Source organism: Ciconia boyciana, chromosome 3 (genome assembly GCF_034638445.1).
Source record: "Ciconia boyciana chromosome 3, ASM3463844v1, whole genome shotgun sequence".
In the NCBI taxonomy this organism is placed as follows: domain Eukaryota; kingdom Metazoa; phylum Chordata; class Aves; order Ciconiiformes; family Ciconiidae; genus Ciconia; species Ciconia boyciana.
The window spans coordinates 7,970,019-7,988,310 of record NC_132936.1 but is presented as its reverse complement, the minus strand read 5'-3'; the positions used below and the strand labels follow the sequence as shown (position 1 = coordinate 7,988,310).

The window sequence follows — 18,292 nt, the reverse complement described above, 5'->3', positions numbered from 1 at the left end:
CTATAAAATAAAATGCTGTTAATATTATTTTCCCCATCTGAACAGTAATGGGCAGCAGAATGTTGTAGGATTTATGGTCGGGGACAGTTGGGACGATGATTCAGGGCTGCTGACAGTGCCCCATGGACTTTGCTTCCATTGACCACAGCAGAACTCTTTGACCCTGCATTCATTTTGTAGGGCACAAGGCCTCGATTCATCCCCTTCACAAGGTGTCAGTCTTGGCAGGAGCCTCTAGATTTTACTGTAGCACAAATAATAAATAAGGACGGCTTTAACTGTCTTGTTGCTGTGGGATTTGCTTGCCCTCTCCTGATGTGGTCTCCTTGTGATGTGTTCACATCCACTGGATGTCAAATAGGTAAAACTCAGACCTCACGACTTTGGTTTCCAGTGATGAGTTCAGGAGTTGTTGCTCATGTTTTCCAGTGTACTTAACCATGGTTGTTAGATGGGTTTTAGTCTCAATGATATATAAGTTCAGTTTGTTATTTTTACAAAAATAATTGATGGCTGCCCCATGGTTTGAAACAGCAGATGCCCTAAACCATCTTTATCTGCTGCATGTAATTTAGCCCTCTGCTTTTAGCAGAAGGGATGGATTTGGCATGATTTATTTTGTCACACGTGAATATGGAGAGGTTTTAGATTATGAGTTCAAAGACAAGCTGTGTCACAGGGCACAAATATCATTTGCATAAAACGAGAGCACTGCAAAGCCATCCCTCTTCATATTGCAGATTTTGAGCAGCAGCACAGTTGGAAATTTTTGTGCTCGCCTGAGTTTGGAGCCCTGAAGGCAGCTTAAGCCACAGCAGCTGTTGATGTCCATAGAGGAGCCATTATAGTGGCTCAGGAGAGGCAGGGTATCAGACGGCTAGGGAGGGCTGGTTCTGGTTCACACATCTTCCCACTGCTCCTGACCGCAGCCTTGGTGCCAAAGAGAAACATTAGTGCAGGAACTGCTCTGTTTCATGACACTAAAAACGTCCCTCAGGTAAACTCTGCAGACTGAAAGTGCTGTATTCAGGGCTTCCCTGTGCCGATGAGTTGGCTCAGAACACGACTTTGCAAGAGAGAATTGTACATAGGCAGGGGCAACATATAAACATGTTTTTTCTGTTGGGGCAGGGGGTTGTGTATACCCTCAGACCCACTCCAGGAAAAAGAAGCTAGGGGCACTTGGTATGCCATGGGTAAAGCACGTGCTTGAAAGGACAATCCACTCTACTACTTTTCATGCCTCCTGGCAGTGGGGTGTCTCTTAGCCTGGGGACAGCATCCACAAATCACTGGGATCCCCTCTGTGCTCAATGGTGTTCACATTTTCTGCACAAAATGGCAGGTTTGGGTGGGCAGCTGCAGATGAAGAGTCTGCAGGCTCGATCACTCCCACACGCAGAGTTTTGCAGTGTACAGAAGGGAGAAGTGCTAATAATTAGCGAAAGCCTCTGTGCTCATTTCCACCATCTTTTTGGCTGATGTTCCCATATAAAAGTTGGGAACATTCCTATTGACAACTGAGGAGTGAAAAATCACAGCACAGAGGAAGAAAAACCTCTTTGCAGGAATCTTGGTTTTTCACCATCAGATCTGTTTGCAGCTATCATTGTGGTTAGGAGTATCAAAGCCAGTTAGGTGTCTTATCCCAGCTTCCAGAACCTTGAAAACATTTCTTCAGAAATAGGGAGCAAGAGTGAACAATGTCAATGAGGAGTGAATATATCATCTGATCAAACAAATAAATATCGCTAATATTAGATAATAATATTAGAGTTCAATCTTGCAAAAGACTCAGAGATGCCCTTAATTTGAAAGCTTATTTTCTTTATAGAATTAGGTTTTTAATTAGATGCAATCTCTGCCTACAAACCTCAGACCTGTTATTTGTCATGGACCCATTCCAAAACCTGTCTGAGTGTTTGGAAAGACTTCAGCAGGCTCAGTGACAGCTGGAACTGTCTTTGCAGTCACAGTCTACCAGCAAGACCAGAACCATCCCTCGTGGTTATTTAAATATTAAACATTCAAATTGTATCGGAGCACTTCCAGTGCCTCCTTTTGGACAGGAGACTTATTCCAGTTTTGTCATTACATTCAGGCTGAAGTAGTTGGAGGGAAACCTCCACAAATCCCTGTTTTATTCTTCTTCCACAAGAAAAGCTGTGCTGCCAAGTTATTAACAAGGGGCTTCCAAAAAACAACCCAGGGGAGATCATTCCAACTTTTAGACTGCTTGGCCTGAGCCTTATTAATAAGGGGCTCCTGGAGAGCTTCCTCTGTTCTACCAGGGGATTTCGGCAGCCTGTGGGGCTAACTGTAAATTCTCTAGAAGATATTGCTCCTACTGTTTGTCTGGCCATGCTTAATGCTGAACCTTTTACTGGGGCCCTCTGAAATTTTCCTCCCCACTGAGGTTTCTGAATGCATGAAGCCATCACAGGAAGCCAGCAGCGTTAATGCCTAGATTGTTTTTTATTTATTGAAACAATTTATTATAATAGCAATAACAACCTTGGCCTGGGGCATTTCCTGGGGAATTAATGGCAGTCTGGGCTGATGCTCCCAGCAGATTGTTAGCCCTCAGGAAACAGGCTCCGTAATTGCTGCTGGTTTGGTTGGAAAAACAAAATAAAATGTGTTTCTAATTTTTGGCCAGTTTGAGTGCCTAGAAAATGGTGGCTTTTGTATAGAGGGTTATAAAGAGCATATATCTTTTGTCTGCATGGATTAAATTCAGGCTCGAATCAGTGACATTTTCATCAATGCTTTCAGTCCAGAAAGAGAAATATCAGGAAGAGGATAGGTAACCCCAGCTAAAGAGGCTAACAGCAACTGGGTCCTGCTGCAAGTTCAGGAGAAAAACAGCTCTGAGCTGTCATCCACAGCAGTGGAAGAAAAAGCTACAGTGGTCAAAATCCATGTGTTAATGGATGTACACACAGACACACATGGATGCATATCAAAATTATGTTCCCTCCTGCTACTGATGTCCACACACTTTTAAAAAGCTTTTTTTCAAATATAATGAGTGTTTTGAGGAGCTTCAGTGTTAGTATGATGAATCTGAGCCACCTTCAAGTTTTTGGAAGATGCCGAGCATCCATTTGCTGAAGAGGATGCCCCTTTTTAGTCTTTGCAAGTAGAACATGCAATGGGGGAGGCTCTCAAAATCACTAATCAACTGTCAAACCCCCAAATCTAGGTTATTGCTGACTTGGCTACTTCAAAAGAGAAAAAGCAGAGCCCGTGGTTTTTAGCTTAAGTTGCTCTTTCTGCTGTGAAAAAAAGAGATGTTGCTGTGCGAGTGGATTGCACGTATGATAAATGCCAAGACTGCAGTTGAATGTAGGGTTACAGCTTAGTGAGGAAGTCCAGACAGTGTCTCAGATGTTGACAGAGTATCTGTAGGAGCTCATAAATGCCACTGGAGCCCAAAGATTCAATTACAGCCGTCGCACTGCATGAAGGGCTATACATACAAGCACAAGCAGGGGATGAAAAATGGTTGCTTAAGTAGCAATTGAGGTGCAGCTTGCTCATGAGCTGGATACAGTAGGATGGAAAAAGGAGTGTGGAGGTGAAAGGAAAAGCAGGACATGGACAAACGTGGGGGAAGAGAAACTGCATGTGTCTGTGTCTCAGGCTCCAATCTATGTTGGTTTTATGAGTTGCTTTAAAAGAGTGAGCAGCGGAACTAATGCAACCAAATCAAGCCCATGTGTGTGCAGGAACGTGGTGCTCAGGAAAGTGTGCCTGGCATCCTGTCAGCCAGGCAGAGCGGAGGCAGGCTGGACCGAGCATCTTCCAGTACAAAGAGATCAGTCCTGCTCGTTTGTTCTTCTCACACTCCCACACTCTGGGTGTCCCCAGAGCCCTCCTTAGGCCTACTTGCAAAGGGAGCTTTGCAATTACTCTCCTGAGTTATACTGCACATGGAGGTAAAAGTGCTATCAGGTAGTGATTCTACTTTTCCTGGGGTTTTCAAATCTCTGAGATGTAGGCCACTTCTTTACTGTTCACTCAGTACCAAATGGGCAGCAGCTTTGCTACTGCACAAACAGGGCTGCAGGTTTAATTTGAGTTCTGCCCCTTGAGTTCAGAGTTGCCGTTAGCTTCATTGGAGCCAGGATTTCACACAGCCAGACTGCTAAAGAGCCATTGGCACATCCTTCGTGCCTGCTCTGGTATCTTCTCTTTTACCTTTGGATTTTTGCTGTTTCACTTTTGTCAAAATATCTTAGCTTAAAACTTCTGGCTTTGGTCTCACTTGACTTTTCAACTACTGCTGCATTTCTCTCCTCTTTCTTTTTTTTGACTTGTTGAATGCATCTGCTGCAGTTTTCTCCTCTTTTTTGTAGTCTCTCTTCAGCCTGTTTTTTTCCTCACGCCATTCACACCAACCACTCTGGCAACAGTCTCATGTTTTATTAGCTATCATGACTATCTTGACATCTTCCTCTACCTTGGCTTGTCAGTTACCTTTGAGATTTACTGGGGAGAGAAGTGAAGAGCACAAAGGCATTTTGTCTCTGTAACTGTTCCATGAGCATCTCCAGGCATTGAACTATGTGTTGCCTTGAACAGTGCACGAGTCTGTGTTTGGGCTCTGACCACAGAATCAGAGAATAATTTAGGCTGGAAGAGGCCTCCAGGGGTCACCTTGTCCAGCCCCCTACTCAGAACATGGCTAACTTCAAATTTAGAGCCAGCTTTGAAATTAGAATAGGGTCTTGTCCTGTTGAGTTTTGAATATGTCCAAATGGTTTCCAGTTCATCTTCTGCAAACTTTGCTTTAAGGAAATCAGCTGGAGAGGGCAGTTTCTAAAAGCACAGTGGGGGGAAGTGAAGGTAGAGTGTAGCCTTTTAGTTAACAGAGGTCTTTCGGGACTTAATGTCAGGCTCTCAGCTGGTGGGAACTGTTACAGCTCCGTCACTGAGTTTAAGGGAATAAGACTCATCTGAAGAACTGACTCCATCCTTGAGCTCAGGACTCCCAGCAGACACAGCAGAGTAGACCTGGCCTTGACACTTCTGCTTGGTTCACCTTCACCCATTCAGTGTACCTATAAACCTGCAATATTGCAGGGGAATTGCAGTAACAACATTTATCATAATTACACTTCTAAGTAGTCCCATGACCCCCCCCAAAAAAAAGGTAGTAAATAAACAAGATGACCTAGTTTAAAAGGCATTGTGGATCCTTTGGAGTCTTGTTATATCACCCCTCAAATGTGGCTATGGAGGATTCATCCTGTTAGTGCACTGACTCCAGCTATGCTTGTGTAGCACAGGTATACATTTTGGTGGTCTGGGCGGAAAGCCAGCACACTTGCCTTAGATAAGCAAATGAAACCTATGAATAAATAATATGCATTTTTCCATGCTGCAAGGCTTCCCATTTCAGCTGGGTCACAGCACAGAGAGCTTTGTAAATCATCTTTATTCCTCGTATGATGATAATGGATGTGACACAGAGACGCACTTAGCTGCTGCTGGGTGTGCAGCACCCTCGTGTCAACCCTGCTCGTGCAGCCACTGGAATTAGCATTTAATTCTGCGGGTTGCTCCTTCCCCTTCCAGACAACTCCAAGACATGACTGCAGTGAACCCACATTCTGCATGCGGGCAAATGCCTTGGCAGCAAATCCACTGTTTAAATTCCCCTTCCTGATTTCACTGGGGAGAGGAGGCAAAGGAGGGCTTGGAAATAAAAGCAACCATCAGACACTCTGCCCCTCCAGAGACCATGGCTGGTATGTGCACAGAGGAGCTGTGTGTGTTTTGTTCTTTTAAGAGTTGGTCTCGAGAATCATTTTCTTTCCCCTTTCAGAAAACCCCGAGCGGGCTGCTCTGTATTTTGTCTCCGGGGTGTGCATTGGACTCCTCTTGACCCTGCTGGCCCTGGTGCTAAGGGTGTCCTGCCGAACTGATTGCAAACGCTCCTCCACAAAAAAACCTCCTCGGGAGCAGGAGAGCGACAGCGACAGCAGCGACAGCGATGACGATTCGGACACCACTTCGGACCTGTCTGCCCGCAGGCACCGCAGGTTCGAGAGAACTTTGAACATGAACGTCTTCACTTCGGCGGAGGAGCTGGAGCGAGCTCAGCGGCTGGAGGAGCGGGAGCGCATCATCCGGGAGATCTGGATGAATGGCCAGCCAGACATCCCAGGGACCAGGAGCCTCAATCGTTACTACTAAGCGATGAGGAGTCCAGCCGTCCTGCCCTGCACCCTGGGGCTCCTCCACACATGATAGAGGAGAAGGAGGGAAGGAATATTACGTGGGTGTCTCCCCTTTTCCTTTCAGGCATTCTACCTGGAGCAGTGTGGATGGACAGCAATAAAGCTTTCCCCATCTCCTTCTCCCTGACATATTGCTATCACCCCTCTTCACGGACACTTTCTGGTTACAACAGAGGTGGTTGCCAACTTCACTTCTTAGTAGCAGGCAGGAAGGTGACAAAAAAAATCCTCCCGTTTGGGACATGGAATTTGGCATGCTGCGGTACGAGTGCTCCTCTCTTGGCTGGGAAGAGAAGTTGTCCAGGTTTTGGTGTTCATTTAGGATTTTTTGGTTTCCCTTTCCTGAGGACTGTGGGAGAATACTGAACAAAATGACAAATCTGGAAAGATGATTTTGGAAGGGAGGGGGCGGTGCATCCTGACCGATTGTCTTGTGACTTCAGAAGCCATGAGATTAACCTAATTAAAACCCAACGACAGATATGACTTGTTAAGAACTGGGGGATGGGGGGGAGGGGGATTCTTCCATTGTGAAATCATCTCGGTGCTTGGATATTTGCCATAGTGTATTCAGTTATTTATGGCTGTCTTTTCATCTTCCTTTTCAATGGGAACTTTTTTTTTTACTGACACCTCAGGGATAAAATCCTATTATTTTTTGAGTCTGTTCTCCCTGCTGGCCCCTGTCAAACACAACCCAACCCACCTCCAACAGTGAAATTATGGTAATATAAGAGATGTGTCAGTGACTGGTGAGAAGTTAACAACCTCAAAGAGGTTGAAAAGGGTTTTCTTTTTGTTTTGTTTTAAATATATATATATATATTTGAAGATGCTGCACAGGAATGTGCCTTATTCTTTTTTTTGTTGTTAAACTACAGTTTTCCTATGGATAGCAATGCACAATGTTTTATATATTTTATTAAAAAAAAAAAAAAATAAAAGGTCTATGTTTACCAGAGGAAAATGGAGACAGAAGAAGCCACATACGACAACAGAATGGGTAATAAATGCTAAATAAACTCTGGTTTGCTTCAACACATTTGAATTTGCATCCTCACTTTTGGCATAGGTGTTGCTCAAGGGAGATTCTTTGGAAGAGTAGCACACCTCTGCAGGCAATCAAGGCTGATGTCTTCTGCATGCAGGAACCTGGAGGCACTTTTTCCTTTGGCTGCAGCCCATCAGTCTGCTTCTGTGGTGCACATGAGCAGGAGCAGCTGCGCAATGTGTTGGTTCTCAAGGGGCTATACTAAAGCCTACCCACACCAAGGGAAAGAGTCCCAGTGATTTCATGATGTTTTGAGTCTGTCCCCCAAACACAAATCATACCTGGGCCAGAAGCAAATGTTAAATAAACCAAAAAATACACAGGAAAAAGGTGAAATATATTTTAGTGCTCCCTCAGTTGTCCCATGGAGTGTTCAATGGGATATCGCCACCCTACTCGCTATCTAGGTGCTTATTAGTCACTCCCAAGCCCCAGTTCAGATCACTTCTGCCATAAAACTTGGTGTTTTTCAAGTCTGCATGACACTGCTTTAGCCTGCATGGCTTTGGGATGTGCTCCTCTGACACTTAGATATGCTGATGTCTTAAAAGTTCACAAAATGCCAGCAAAGCAAATCACAACCAAAAGCTCTGAATGCCCAGAGCTTTCCCCTAGCCTCAAGGACAGATGAACATGGGTGGACGTGCCCACAAGATGACTGAGGTCACTAAAGTGGGGCTGTTCATGTGCTGTGCCAAACAGCTGCATGGTGGGACAGCCCCCTGACACCAAGGGCCTTCTTGGCACACTTTGGAGTCACTGGCTAAGGAAAGCTGCATTTGAAGTGCCCACACTTACTTCTCCTGGCTTTTGCATGGTGAGAGCAAAATTGAGTAACTGCAACTGGTGGTACTGGTAACATCAGAGATGAGGCTAGCCAGCGAGAGGTGGCTTCACCTGGGAAGGCAATACTAGTACTGTAGAGCGACTCCTGTTCCTGGGCCCGTGAAGGTTCAAATGGAAAGGCTCAGTATTGACCTGGGATGTAATTTTGCAGCTGATATTTAGAAATAAAGCAGGAGGCAGGTCCCGAACCCTGGATGCATTGCCAGGTGCTGTGCTTTAGCTGGAATGTTGAATGTGCTCTGCTGAGGGTGTTGAGGAGCAAAACGACAGGATGAGGTCAGCAGGATCAGTTTTGTTGGCCATGTGTTTTCCCCTATAGCAAGATACAGTCCCTCAACCTTGGTGATTAAGGGATGGCAAATTTTCAGATTTAGACTCCTGTGTCCTGGGAGATAGACTGCAAAACTGATAATAAAAATGCTATAAATGAATGGATTTATGTATATGATTTTCCCAAATGAATTTTTTTGACCAGAGGAAAGAGCAAGTGCGGTAAGTCTGAGTGTACCTCATACGCAACTGAGGAATTAAAATATCTGCTTCAAATGTAAATCACAACTGAACCCCAGTTACAAATGGATGAACAATCCCCCCTTAGCATTGCATTGCTAGTGCTGCTGTAAATCTTCCAGCCGAAGCTTGCAAGAGAAAGGTTGTGCACGTCGCTTTTCAGAGTTGAGCAGACAAGCCCAGCTCAGCCTTGCCCTAGGTAACAAGATGTAACAAAAGTAAACTCACCGTCTTCACAGCATGTGTAATACTTTTACTAGTCCTTTTGTCTCAGGGCCATGCATTTCTAAAAAGGCTTTGACTAAAGAAAAAGAAAAAATACAATCCTTTGAGCTACCGAAAGTAAAAGACTTTAAGTCATTCTGTAACTATTTCTGGGTTTGTCCCAAAAGTGCTGAATAGTTTGTCTGGGGGGAAAAACACAATCAAGATTCATGGGGCAGGAGTTGGTGGTTTGCCTTTAACTCTATAAACCAACGGAGCAAAAACACTCACCTGGTGTATAGAAGAGCTGGATTCACTGTGTCAAATCCCTATTTCTCACCCCACAAAAGAGTATGTTAAGCACACAGAGCTTTGGACTTGTCTGGTTTCAATCTTTTGTGTTGTACTCACCGTGTCACATGAAACATTTAAACACTCATAGAGCCAGAGAGCAGTGAATTTTTTCTTTTCTACCAGGCTAATGTGAATCCCTCTTGTAGGAGGTTATGCGTAGCTCTGCTCTCTTACTTCCATGCTAATTTAATTTTTTACATGAAAGTGAGATATTGTTTCCAGAATAACACTATACAAATTCCCCAAGACAGATAAAGAGTTGAAATCAACTTTTCCTGTTTCATGAATGAATTTCCTAATCAGTGAGTGTTTGGATGAAAAGTTGCTGAGGTCATTTTCCATGTGAATCTATTCTTTATGCCTCAGTTTGCTTTTATAATTTTATAATGGAGGATAACAGAACAATCCTGGACTCTAAGTTGCTTGTCCAGTTGGTAATAAGGGGAACCACATGATATTGTATTTAGAGATAGCATTGCTGTTGCTGTGTACTATCTGCTGGGCTGCAGGCTAGTGGCAGGTGAGCCTCGGGAAGTGAAGTGCCTGTGCTACATACCCGGACACTATCATGCTTCTGCAAATTACAGGATACTTGGATTAGTAACCACGGAGTCATTCAATTACGGTTCGATAACTTGTACCATGTTAGCTTTGTAGATGAATGTGATGATTGTTGGAAAATTATGGGTCCTTCTCCTGGGAGAAGCTGAACGCGTGGAAACAATGGATCAGACTTTCGAAGAGTCAGCTGCACATTCATTATCCTCTTGCCTGGTGGGACAGATGGGGCTGGTTACAGAAGTCACAGTTGTGTATGGAGAAACTGCAGAGAGGTAAGTTGTTCCAGTTAGATACCCGTTGTGCTCTCCTACTTGCTCCCCATTGCCCTTGACTTCTCAGGGCTGTTTTCACCTCCTGCTATCATCTGGTCCATTGGCACTGACCTCTTTTGTGGACCTGTGTTCAATGTACCCTGAAAATCTAGGTAATATGGATTTTGCTGCCTTTCCCATGTCCACCCTGGTGTTCATATCCTCGATGAATTCCAGCCAGTTAATGAGGCGTGTCTTTCCCTTCCAGAAACTGCCATACCACTACTTAACCCCTTGCCTGCCATCTTTCCCAGCACCCCATGGGCTACACAAATAAAGCAAGCTCACTTAACAGTTGTACTGCCAGGATGTAAAGCATATGCTCGTGGTGCTGTGGGGATCTGAATTTCCTCTTGTGCTGCATGGGCTGTCTCAAGTTTCTGGAGGCATCACAAGTAATTAATCATCTTGGACTGGCCCAGAAATCCTTCTGCTCACAATCATTACAGAGGTCTCCATCATAGTGAAGTTTTAATAATCCAATCTGAGTTTCTAGTGTCCTTAGATACCCCCCCCAAAATTCTCAGTGTTGCTTTCCTTTCCTCGTCCACTCATTCGAATTGGTGCAGCTTGCCCTCTCATGTAATTTCCTCCCTTTTCTCTTTGTCCGTTAGTTTGTTTCTGTGGTTTTCTCAAGGACTGTCACAGTTAGGCATAATTCACCAAAAAGGCAGTAATGGTTTTGGCTCATTACACTGCAGCTCACCTCTATGTTGCAATGAGTGTGCATTTGCTACACCCCTGGTCTGAAGGTGCTCCCTTACTCTGAGTGGATGTGGTGGTTTAGCAGTATTTAAGCAAATCAATTGCTTCAGGGGTTTTCAATTACCCACCCCTGAAGGAAGCTATTCCAGCAATAGTGGTATAACTGTCACCATTTAGAGTATTGCATCAGGGAGCCCTGGGTCACTGGTGCAATGTCACTGAGAATTATGTGTTGGCTAAACCATGACCACCTGAAAGCTGCTCAGAGATGTATGTGTGATGGATGCTCTGGGAAGTGCATTCTGGTGGACACTTGCTCATATCATGAAAGCCTACCAGTTCCCATGTGGGCCTCTCCAGAAGGATAGGTGGACTTGGGTTTGTCCTCAAGGCAACTGGCCCATGATTTCCCTCGGGAGGTGTTTGCTTGCTGAGGGGAGGTACAAGGTACATTCCTCGGTTAAATGCCTGGAAATATGGCCAGCACTGCTCCAGAAGTAGGTTTGATGGATGTCAACACTGATTCTCTTTTCCCTCTGTCTGCACACAAGCGGGCAGCTTAGGAAGGTTCCCCCTGGACCAACATGCTCCACACCAGACCTCTAATCAGAGCCCTTGGCAGGCTGGGGATGGGGGACAGGGACTTCTGCTGCCAGGCCTGTCCTCACCAAACAAGGTTTCCTAGTGCTGAAGCTTCAACAAGAACCAAGGGAATGGAGCCACCCTCTGCTGGCAAAAGGCTGTTGACATAGTACTGGGGCACTGTGGTCAAGACCATGAGCATGGCCAGGCATCTGTGATCTTCATCACTATTACTACAACCTGTAAAAAATGGCAAGATTTGCTGGCCTGCTCTTCTGGCACCAGTTCCTGAGGGACAGTCTGATTTTTCAGTGCTGGAGAAGTCATTGATTTGGGGTGTGGGAATAAACTGGCGGTAAGTTACCCATCTATGTGCATGTGTCAGTGATGGCTTCACAGTGCACTTGTACATTTGCAAACACATGGTTGCTTCCCAAGCCACTCAGTACTGTCAGAATCACCCATTTCAAAATATGGATGTATTTTTAATTCAAGAAAATCACTACCTGATTTTATGTTCTGTTTCACCTGCTTTCTCTTTTTCCCTTCCATACCAATGACAAAATAAATTGGTAAAACTAAAGCCTCAGCATCCCCTCCCAAGACCTAAGCAATCTCAAACATGTTTTATTTTTTTTCCATTCTACAATAAGAGAGTCTAAATAAAGTGCTTTACAAAAATATTCAGTAGGGGATTTTTTTTTTTCAATTGAAAGAAATTAATTTAAAAAATGAGTTCTCCATAGAGTATGTCATGTTTTCTTATCAGCTATCTTTCTAGAGAAGCTTCTGATGAATGAAAGGGGGGTATGACATTGTGATAATGCCCAATCCATCATTCTTTGGAAGCATTTTCCTTTGAGATGTTCCAGTCCCTCCTACATCCCTCCCTTGCTGAGTAATCTCTTAGAGTTCTCCTCCTGTTTCCCCTCCTAGATTGCCCAACTATGGCCAGGACTGTAAATTGTGGCAGACCACATTTCTGTGGCTGATCTCTCCTCCTTCTCTATTTCTCCTAGATGGCTGGGGACCTGTCCTACCTGTTTTCCACTAACTGCTGAGGAAACTCCACATTTTTCATGGCACTGGAATGGATCTTGGCTTTCATTAATTCATCTGCCATTTTCCTATTGAACAAAACGTGGATTGGGGGCTGGAAGGGAAAAATCAAAACCTGGTTTTGGAATTTTTTCCTGTTGAAGGACATTGTTCTGAGCAAAGCTGGGTGACTGCGAAGGAAAGCAAATCCTTATGTTGAGGCTGAGCTTGAACAGGGCAAATGCAGTCTTGAGGGGGACCTATTTATGCCAAGCCTTTGCATCCTTTGCCAAAGGACATTGCCGCTTTGGCACCTCCTGAGAACTTCAATCATTTCTCCTGCATAATAAGCTTATGATTTTGGAGCAAACACTTTATGAGGACGAATAGTGACAGAAGATGGGAACAAAGTCAAATTGCTTTCTTTCAGCTATGAGAAAACACCTTTCCCTTTCTATTATGACTTCATGAAGAAATATAAGCTGTAATGATGTGATGGAAAGTGGCATTAAAAAACCCTGAAATGGGACATCTAAGTGAAAAGGCATCTTTCTTTACAGTTTCTGGCAGGGCACTGACTTGGCTTGTTTAATTTCTGGTTGTGTTTGGAGTCTGATGTTATTCTGTACCGTGAGTGAAACATAAGCTCCCCACAGCGCTTTTCTGGGGATGCGGTGCCATGCTGGAAAAACATCCTTTGGCTTTTGAAAAGGCAGTAATTTGTACATTCCATTTCTTGCAAAGGTCTTTAAAATCCCCTTTTATGTGAAATGGTCCTCACCTCATTCTCGGTGTAAGGCGACTTTTGTTTAAATGAATGAATTGTTTAGAAGGGATAGAAGTAGTTCTCCTTTCTCCATCTCCTCCATTTTTGGAGCCTCTAGACCACCCAGGAGCAGCAGAGCTCAGAGGCATCTGATGCTTTTTCTGAACAGTTCTTTGTATGAATTGCTTTCCTTTCTGGAAATTGCACTGCTCCAAAGTAACAGGCCCAGCAGTATCTGTGAGTGTTGCTGTTTCAGCCCATAGCTGTCCTAGATGTCCAAGTTCCAATGTGCTTACAGTACCAGTAAAGCATCTGTGTATTTCTGGCATCTTTTAAAAGGACAATTTAAGAGAAAAAGTTCAAGAGGCCTCAAGCAAACCAATGTGAGTCAGAACCAGTGACTTTGCATCCAAAACCAGTGCAGGATTTTTCTCCTGGAACTGGAATTGATCTGGCAATGACAAGTTTGCTTCTGAGAACTACTAAAAAACCAAGAAAAAGTGATTGCTAATGATGCAGCCTGAAGACTAAGGAACTCACCAGACAGCACTTCCAGAGGATGCTTTTCCTGGGAGGGAAGTTTGAATGCTGTCTGACAAGACCCTGAAAGGTGCCACTCACAATCTTGGTGTACTTTTGAGACTCCCCTGATGCTTCCTTTACTATAGCAGCTTCTCAGCAGGCTTCTCTATCTTGATCTGTGTCAGGGTTTACAGTACCAGTGATGCTGGATCCCTTAGCAGATTGCCTTGTGGACCAGAGGAAGACACACATCACCAGCACAAGAAGGGATGAGGCTGATGAAGCTGAGCCTCTTCCCAGCCCACTTGCTGAGGGCTGGGGTCCCCCAGGGAATGGGCTACTGCTCCTTGGTGACTCCCTCCTGCCCCAAACACATCTGTCTACACACCCGATGTCCCTCCCTGCCCCACGCATGGTGGGCAGCCAAGAGAGTAAACCTCCTGCTCTGAGATTGCCTTCCCACCTCCAGCTCTGCCTCCTCCCTGGTGGCAGGATCACGACTTTCGCTGCATGGGGGGACCTGCACAGGAGGAAAAGGGCTGGCTGCAGTGATGAGACAGACAGCAGCATGGGAAGGCTAGGGGGATATAGATGTGGTCATTGTCTTGGGTTCCTGATGGATAGGAGAGAAGAGAGATGAGAAGGTGTCAGGAACAAGAGGTTTGGGAAACAGAGAGTCCCTTGACTCTGAGCACCCCACTCCCCAGGTCTCTCTCCCCAGCCTCAAGGCCTTCCAAAATCCCTCCCAGCTGTAGTCCTTCTGGAGGCTGGTTTGCCTGGAGGACGTAGCTCATGACACAGTCTCCAGTAGGATACATAGTCCTTTTGGATGAAAGCCCAAGCCTTGAAAGTTTTATTTACAGAACATGAACTGCTTTCATCACTGAAAACTTTTTCTGGTGCGGAATAAGTTATCTCTATCTTCCACAAAAGAAATATCTCATTTCTTCTTGTAAACAGCTTAGCGTGGCTGGTGCTGTATGGCTAATTCAGTTCACTGATAGGAAGTGATTTACCGCAGGCATATTTATATGCTGGCTATAAAATATACTCAGTTTTCCAGGATGGAAAAGTGCCATTTGAATGTGAACTAATTATATTTACTTCCTTATTTTAAATTGCCATTCAAAAGCAAAAGCAGCAGTGACAGCAGTCAATGTTTATGTCTCATACACCCACACATACCTCTTCCAGTGAAAGGATGAAGGAGTAAATAATTTCTGAATGTGTCATTTTGATTTGGACCATTTCTAGTTTATATCAAGTTATTAAAGTGCCAGAAAAAAACATAGTTTTCGACTGGTAATCTGGAATGTTTCAATTAAAAATTACCTAACAGGAATGAGTTGAGAAACCCCATCACAACTAACCCTTTTCCTTTTTTTTTAAACAAAGAAATGTTTTACTGAAAACTTCTAAGCTAATTCTACTAACCAAGAGCCAAAGAAGCTGAAGCTAAAGTCAGGCTAGACGTAAAACAGACTTTTTCAATAACAGCAATAATTTGGGATTAGAAGAAATTAGTGCTTGATGGTTTCTATGTGACTGGGGAATTTTTTAATCAGAGTAAGGGGTTTCTGAATGACATACTTCATTCTGGATCAGATGGAAATTCAGAGAAGGCCTTGACATATGTGGTACAGAAGTGATATTAGATGGTCTGAACAGCTCCTGCCAACCATATGATGTATGGCAGTGGGACCCTCTCCCGCAGGTGATACACTGCCTTCAGCTAAATGCAGGGGTCTGCTATGGCTCACATACTGGTAGCAGAGCAACCCATCAATAGCATAGAGCTATTCAACACCCTCTTCTAGCTGGTGGTCCTGCCCATGGGGTGAGACTTTTGTCCCTGAGCAGTAGCTGGCCCAATTAAAGGAAACTGGCTTGTTATAGAAGTAGTCAGTGGAGATTTTCCTTTTACCTAAGTGGCTGAGGAGCTGAAAGTCCTGGTTTTACTTTCTTGGCATCATGGGACCTGGGTTCTGTCAGTCTGGCGAGCGCTTGCCAGGGTTTGCAGCCAGCATTCACATAGCTCTGAGGGGAAACAAAGACATTTTGTATTCAAAGCACATCTTGGGGCTGAGAGAGGAGGGAGAGAGAGGAAGGAGGGAAGGGAAGAAGCTGATGTGTGTGTGGCACTTTCTCAGCCATCACTCAGAGGTTAAGGCCTCTCCAGCTGTTCTTCTCTTGTGAAGATTCATGGTGTGGCAGAGGTAGGTTGTTAGTGAGGATGCATCTCCTTTCCACCAACCTCTGCAAAAATCCTCCAGGCTGTTGAGATCAGACACTCAGAAACTAAGCAAAAGCCAGAATGAAGGGTGACAGCCACCTTCAAGTCCCTCAGTGAATGGTATCATCATTAACAACATGGTTACACACTCTGGTTTCATGAGTGCAATGCGTAATAACGGGTATTTCTTTGCAGATATTGCTCCCTCAGGCTCCATTTCCTGGAGCCGTGTGCCAACTGCCTACAGAATTCTGTCATGGCTTGCAATGACTCCTCCTCCCTCTTTGCAGGGTAATGGGAGTGTTGGGGTGCTTTGCAAAGAGTATATTCACAACATGTTTGTGACGACAAAAGCGCGTTGTTTTGATTAGCGTGCCCATCTCAGAGCTGGGGGTAAAAAGCAGGGAAAAAAAAGGTAAAAAATATCTCTTTACCTTAGTTTGGGCATAGCACCATGCAATGGTATTGTATCTAGTGCTCGACCACCATCCAAAGAGGTGCGTGTGGTATCGCAACACTCCTTTAGATGTCCAGGGTACACGAATGTCTAGATACAAGAGGGTAGCGAGATACTTAGGTTGAAGTCAGTGGAGTGGAGCAACCATGAGGCTTAAGATAGGTCCCTTTTGGGTCATCTAAACATGGCCTTTATATATTTAATCAAGGAGGTGTTTTTCCCAATTTTGCTTAGGTGGAAAAACGTTGTCTAGTGCTCAGATAGGAAGAAATCTGGAGAGATTTCAAGAAGTCTCTAACCAAATTCCCCTTGTGATGAGTGTGAGTTATTTCCTGAACATATTGATGATGTGGAAGAATGACATTTTTTATTTCTATGCAGACATCTGAATCTGTTGCTGACCTTTTAGGAAAAACAGAAGCACAGGGGCACTGTTGTGTAAAATAAAACTGCTTAGGGCAAAAGAGTTTAAAAAGCTGTAGAGCTTCCATTTGTATGTATGAAATATTGATGAACTCAAGGTCTGAGGAAGAGGCTTACATTGATTAGCTCAATGCAGGGCACTAAATATTGCTTTAGTCATTTGTCTCAGAACCAACTATCTCTTCTGAGAGAGAAACCTTTGCAAAGTGATTTATAATTGCAAACTTCTGAACGCAAGGTTCACTTGGTTGTGAATTTTTTCATCTTTCAGCCTCAATTCCATATGCCATGTGGTTCTATCGTCATATTTTATCTTTGCTTTTATGGATAGGGTGGCCGTAGCAATAAAAATAATTTCCTTGCTGACCTTCTATCAGTGTATTCATCCTGGTTCAAAGGGCAGATTGTCCTTCACTGCCTTATAACTGCAGAGGCAAAAGAACTTAATGGTGGTGTGTATTTTGAGCCTTCATTGGGCCTGCGGCAAAGATGCTTTATAAACATGACACAGTGCATGGTGCAACTATGCACTGTGCCTTGAAACTAATGAGTGTCCCTGATTTTGCAGCCTACAAATTATTTTGAGACTTATGTTAGAAAGATCTCCCTGAGAATTAAGGAAGTTTTTGGTGCCTTTCATCTCCAAAGTCCTCACCTTGATCACAGAAGTTACTCGTGTCTCTTTGCATATGAATCTCTCTAGCACTGAAGAGTTCAGCATCCCAAATGCAGGCCAGCCTGTCCTAGTGCCCACAGTCTGGTGTTTGCTCTTCCTTTTCTGAGTGACAGCTGAGATGATAAATTAATATTGAAGTTGTAGGGGTCTGAAGAGCACAACCTAGCTCTTGCTATAACTGCCTGAGCCTTTCATTCACAAAACTAAGAAACATTTTCAAGATCTTGGTTTCTGGCCCAGAGCGTACTTTTTTATCCCATGCAGAAAGGAAAACTTCAGCCAGAAAACTGGAAGCACATTAAGATGCATGTATATGTATATATATGTACACATAAATGAACACACTCAAACCTTTATCTTAATGATTAGGCACTCCTTTGGAAAATGGGCGCTGAGCATTCAACAACAATAATATATTAATTTTACTTTATAGGGATCCACCTCAAAGAGTCTTATAGAATTTTTGCATTTTATATAAACTGTACTTAAAGATTTTGTATTCAGCACTGGAAAGCTGCAAAGTTTAGCAAGAAAGAGTTTAGCACCAAAATTCAGTAGCAAGAGTTATTTTGGGTAGAGCAGTTCTGGTGGAGCAGGACTGTGTGCCTCAGCATCTTGTGGGTCAGCACTGAACAACAACTCTTCTCACAAAGACTGTTGAGGTTCACAAGGGGCAGGTTTTGGCCACATGAAGCTGCAGATTTTGAGAATGTGACCCTGCATTTATAGAAAAAAAGTATATCCAAATCAGGCCTTGACTGCTGGTCTAGCCATCTGCCCCCATGTTTAACATTTCAGTTTCCCA

General features: G+C 44.1%; 1 protein-coding gene across 13 annotated transcripts in view; it reads left to right on the top strand.

The window, feature by feature from the left end:
- The window catches only part of EVA1A (eva-1 homolog A, regulator of programmed cell death), a 213,428-nt gene extending 206,153 nt beyond the window's left edge, over positions 1-7,275 (top strand). For 7 of the 13 annotated variants that reach the window (XM_072858387.1, XM_072858386.1, XM_072858381.1 and 4 more), the window contains one exon: positions 5,834-7,271. In XM_072858387.1, coding sequence (XP_072714488.1) covers positions 5,834-6,204 — 371 coding nt within the window. In that variant the 3' untranslated portion in view covers positions 6,205-7,271. Of the gene's footprint in view, positions 1-5,833 lie in introns of all 13 variants that reach the window. The other 6 variants (XM_072858377.1, XM_072858376.1, XM_072858378.1 and 3 more) reach the window with 2 other exon arrangements.
- Positions 7,276-18,292: the final 11,017 nt, after the last annotated feature.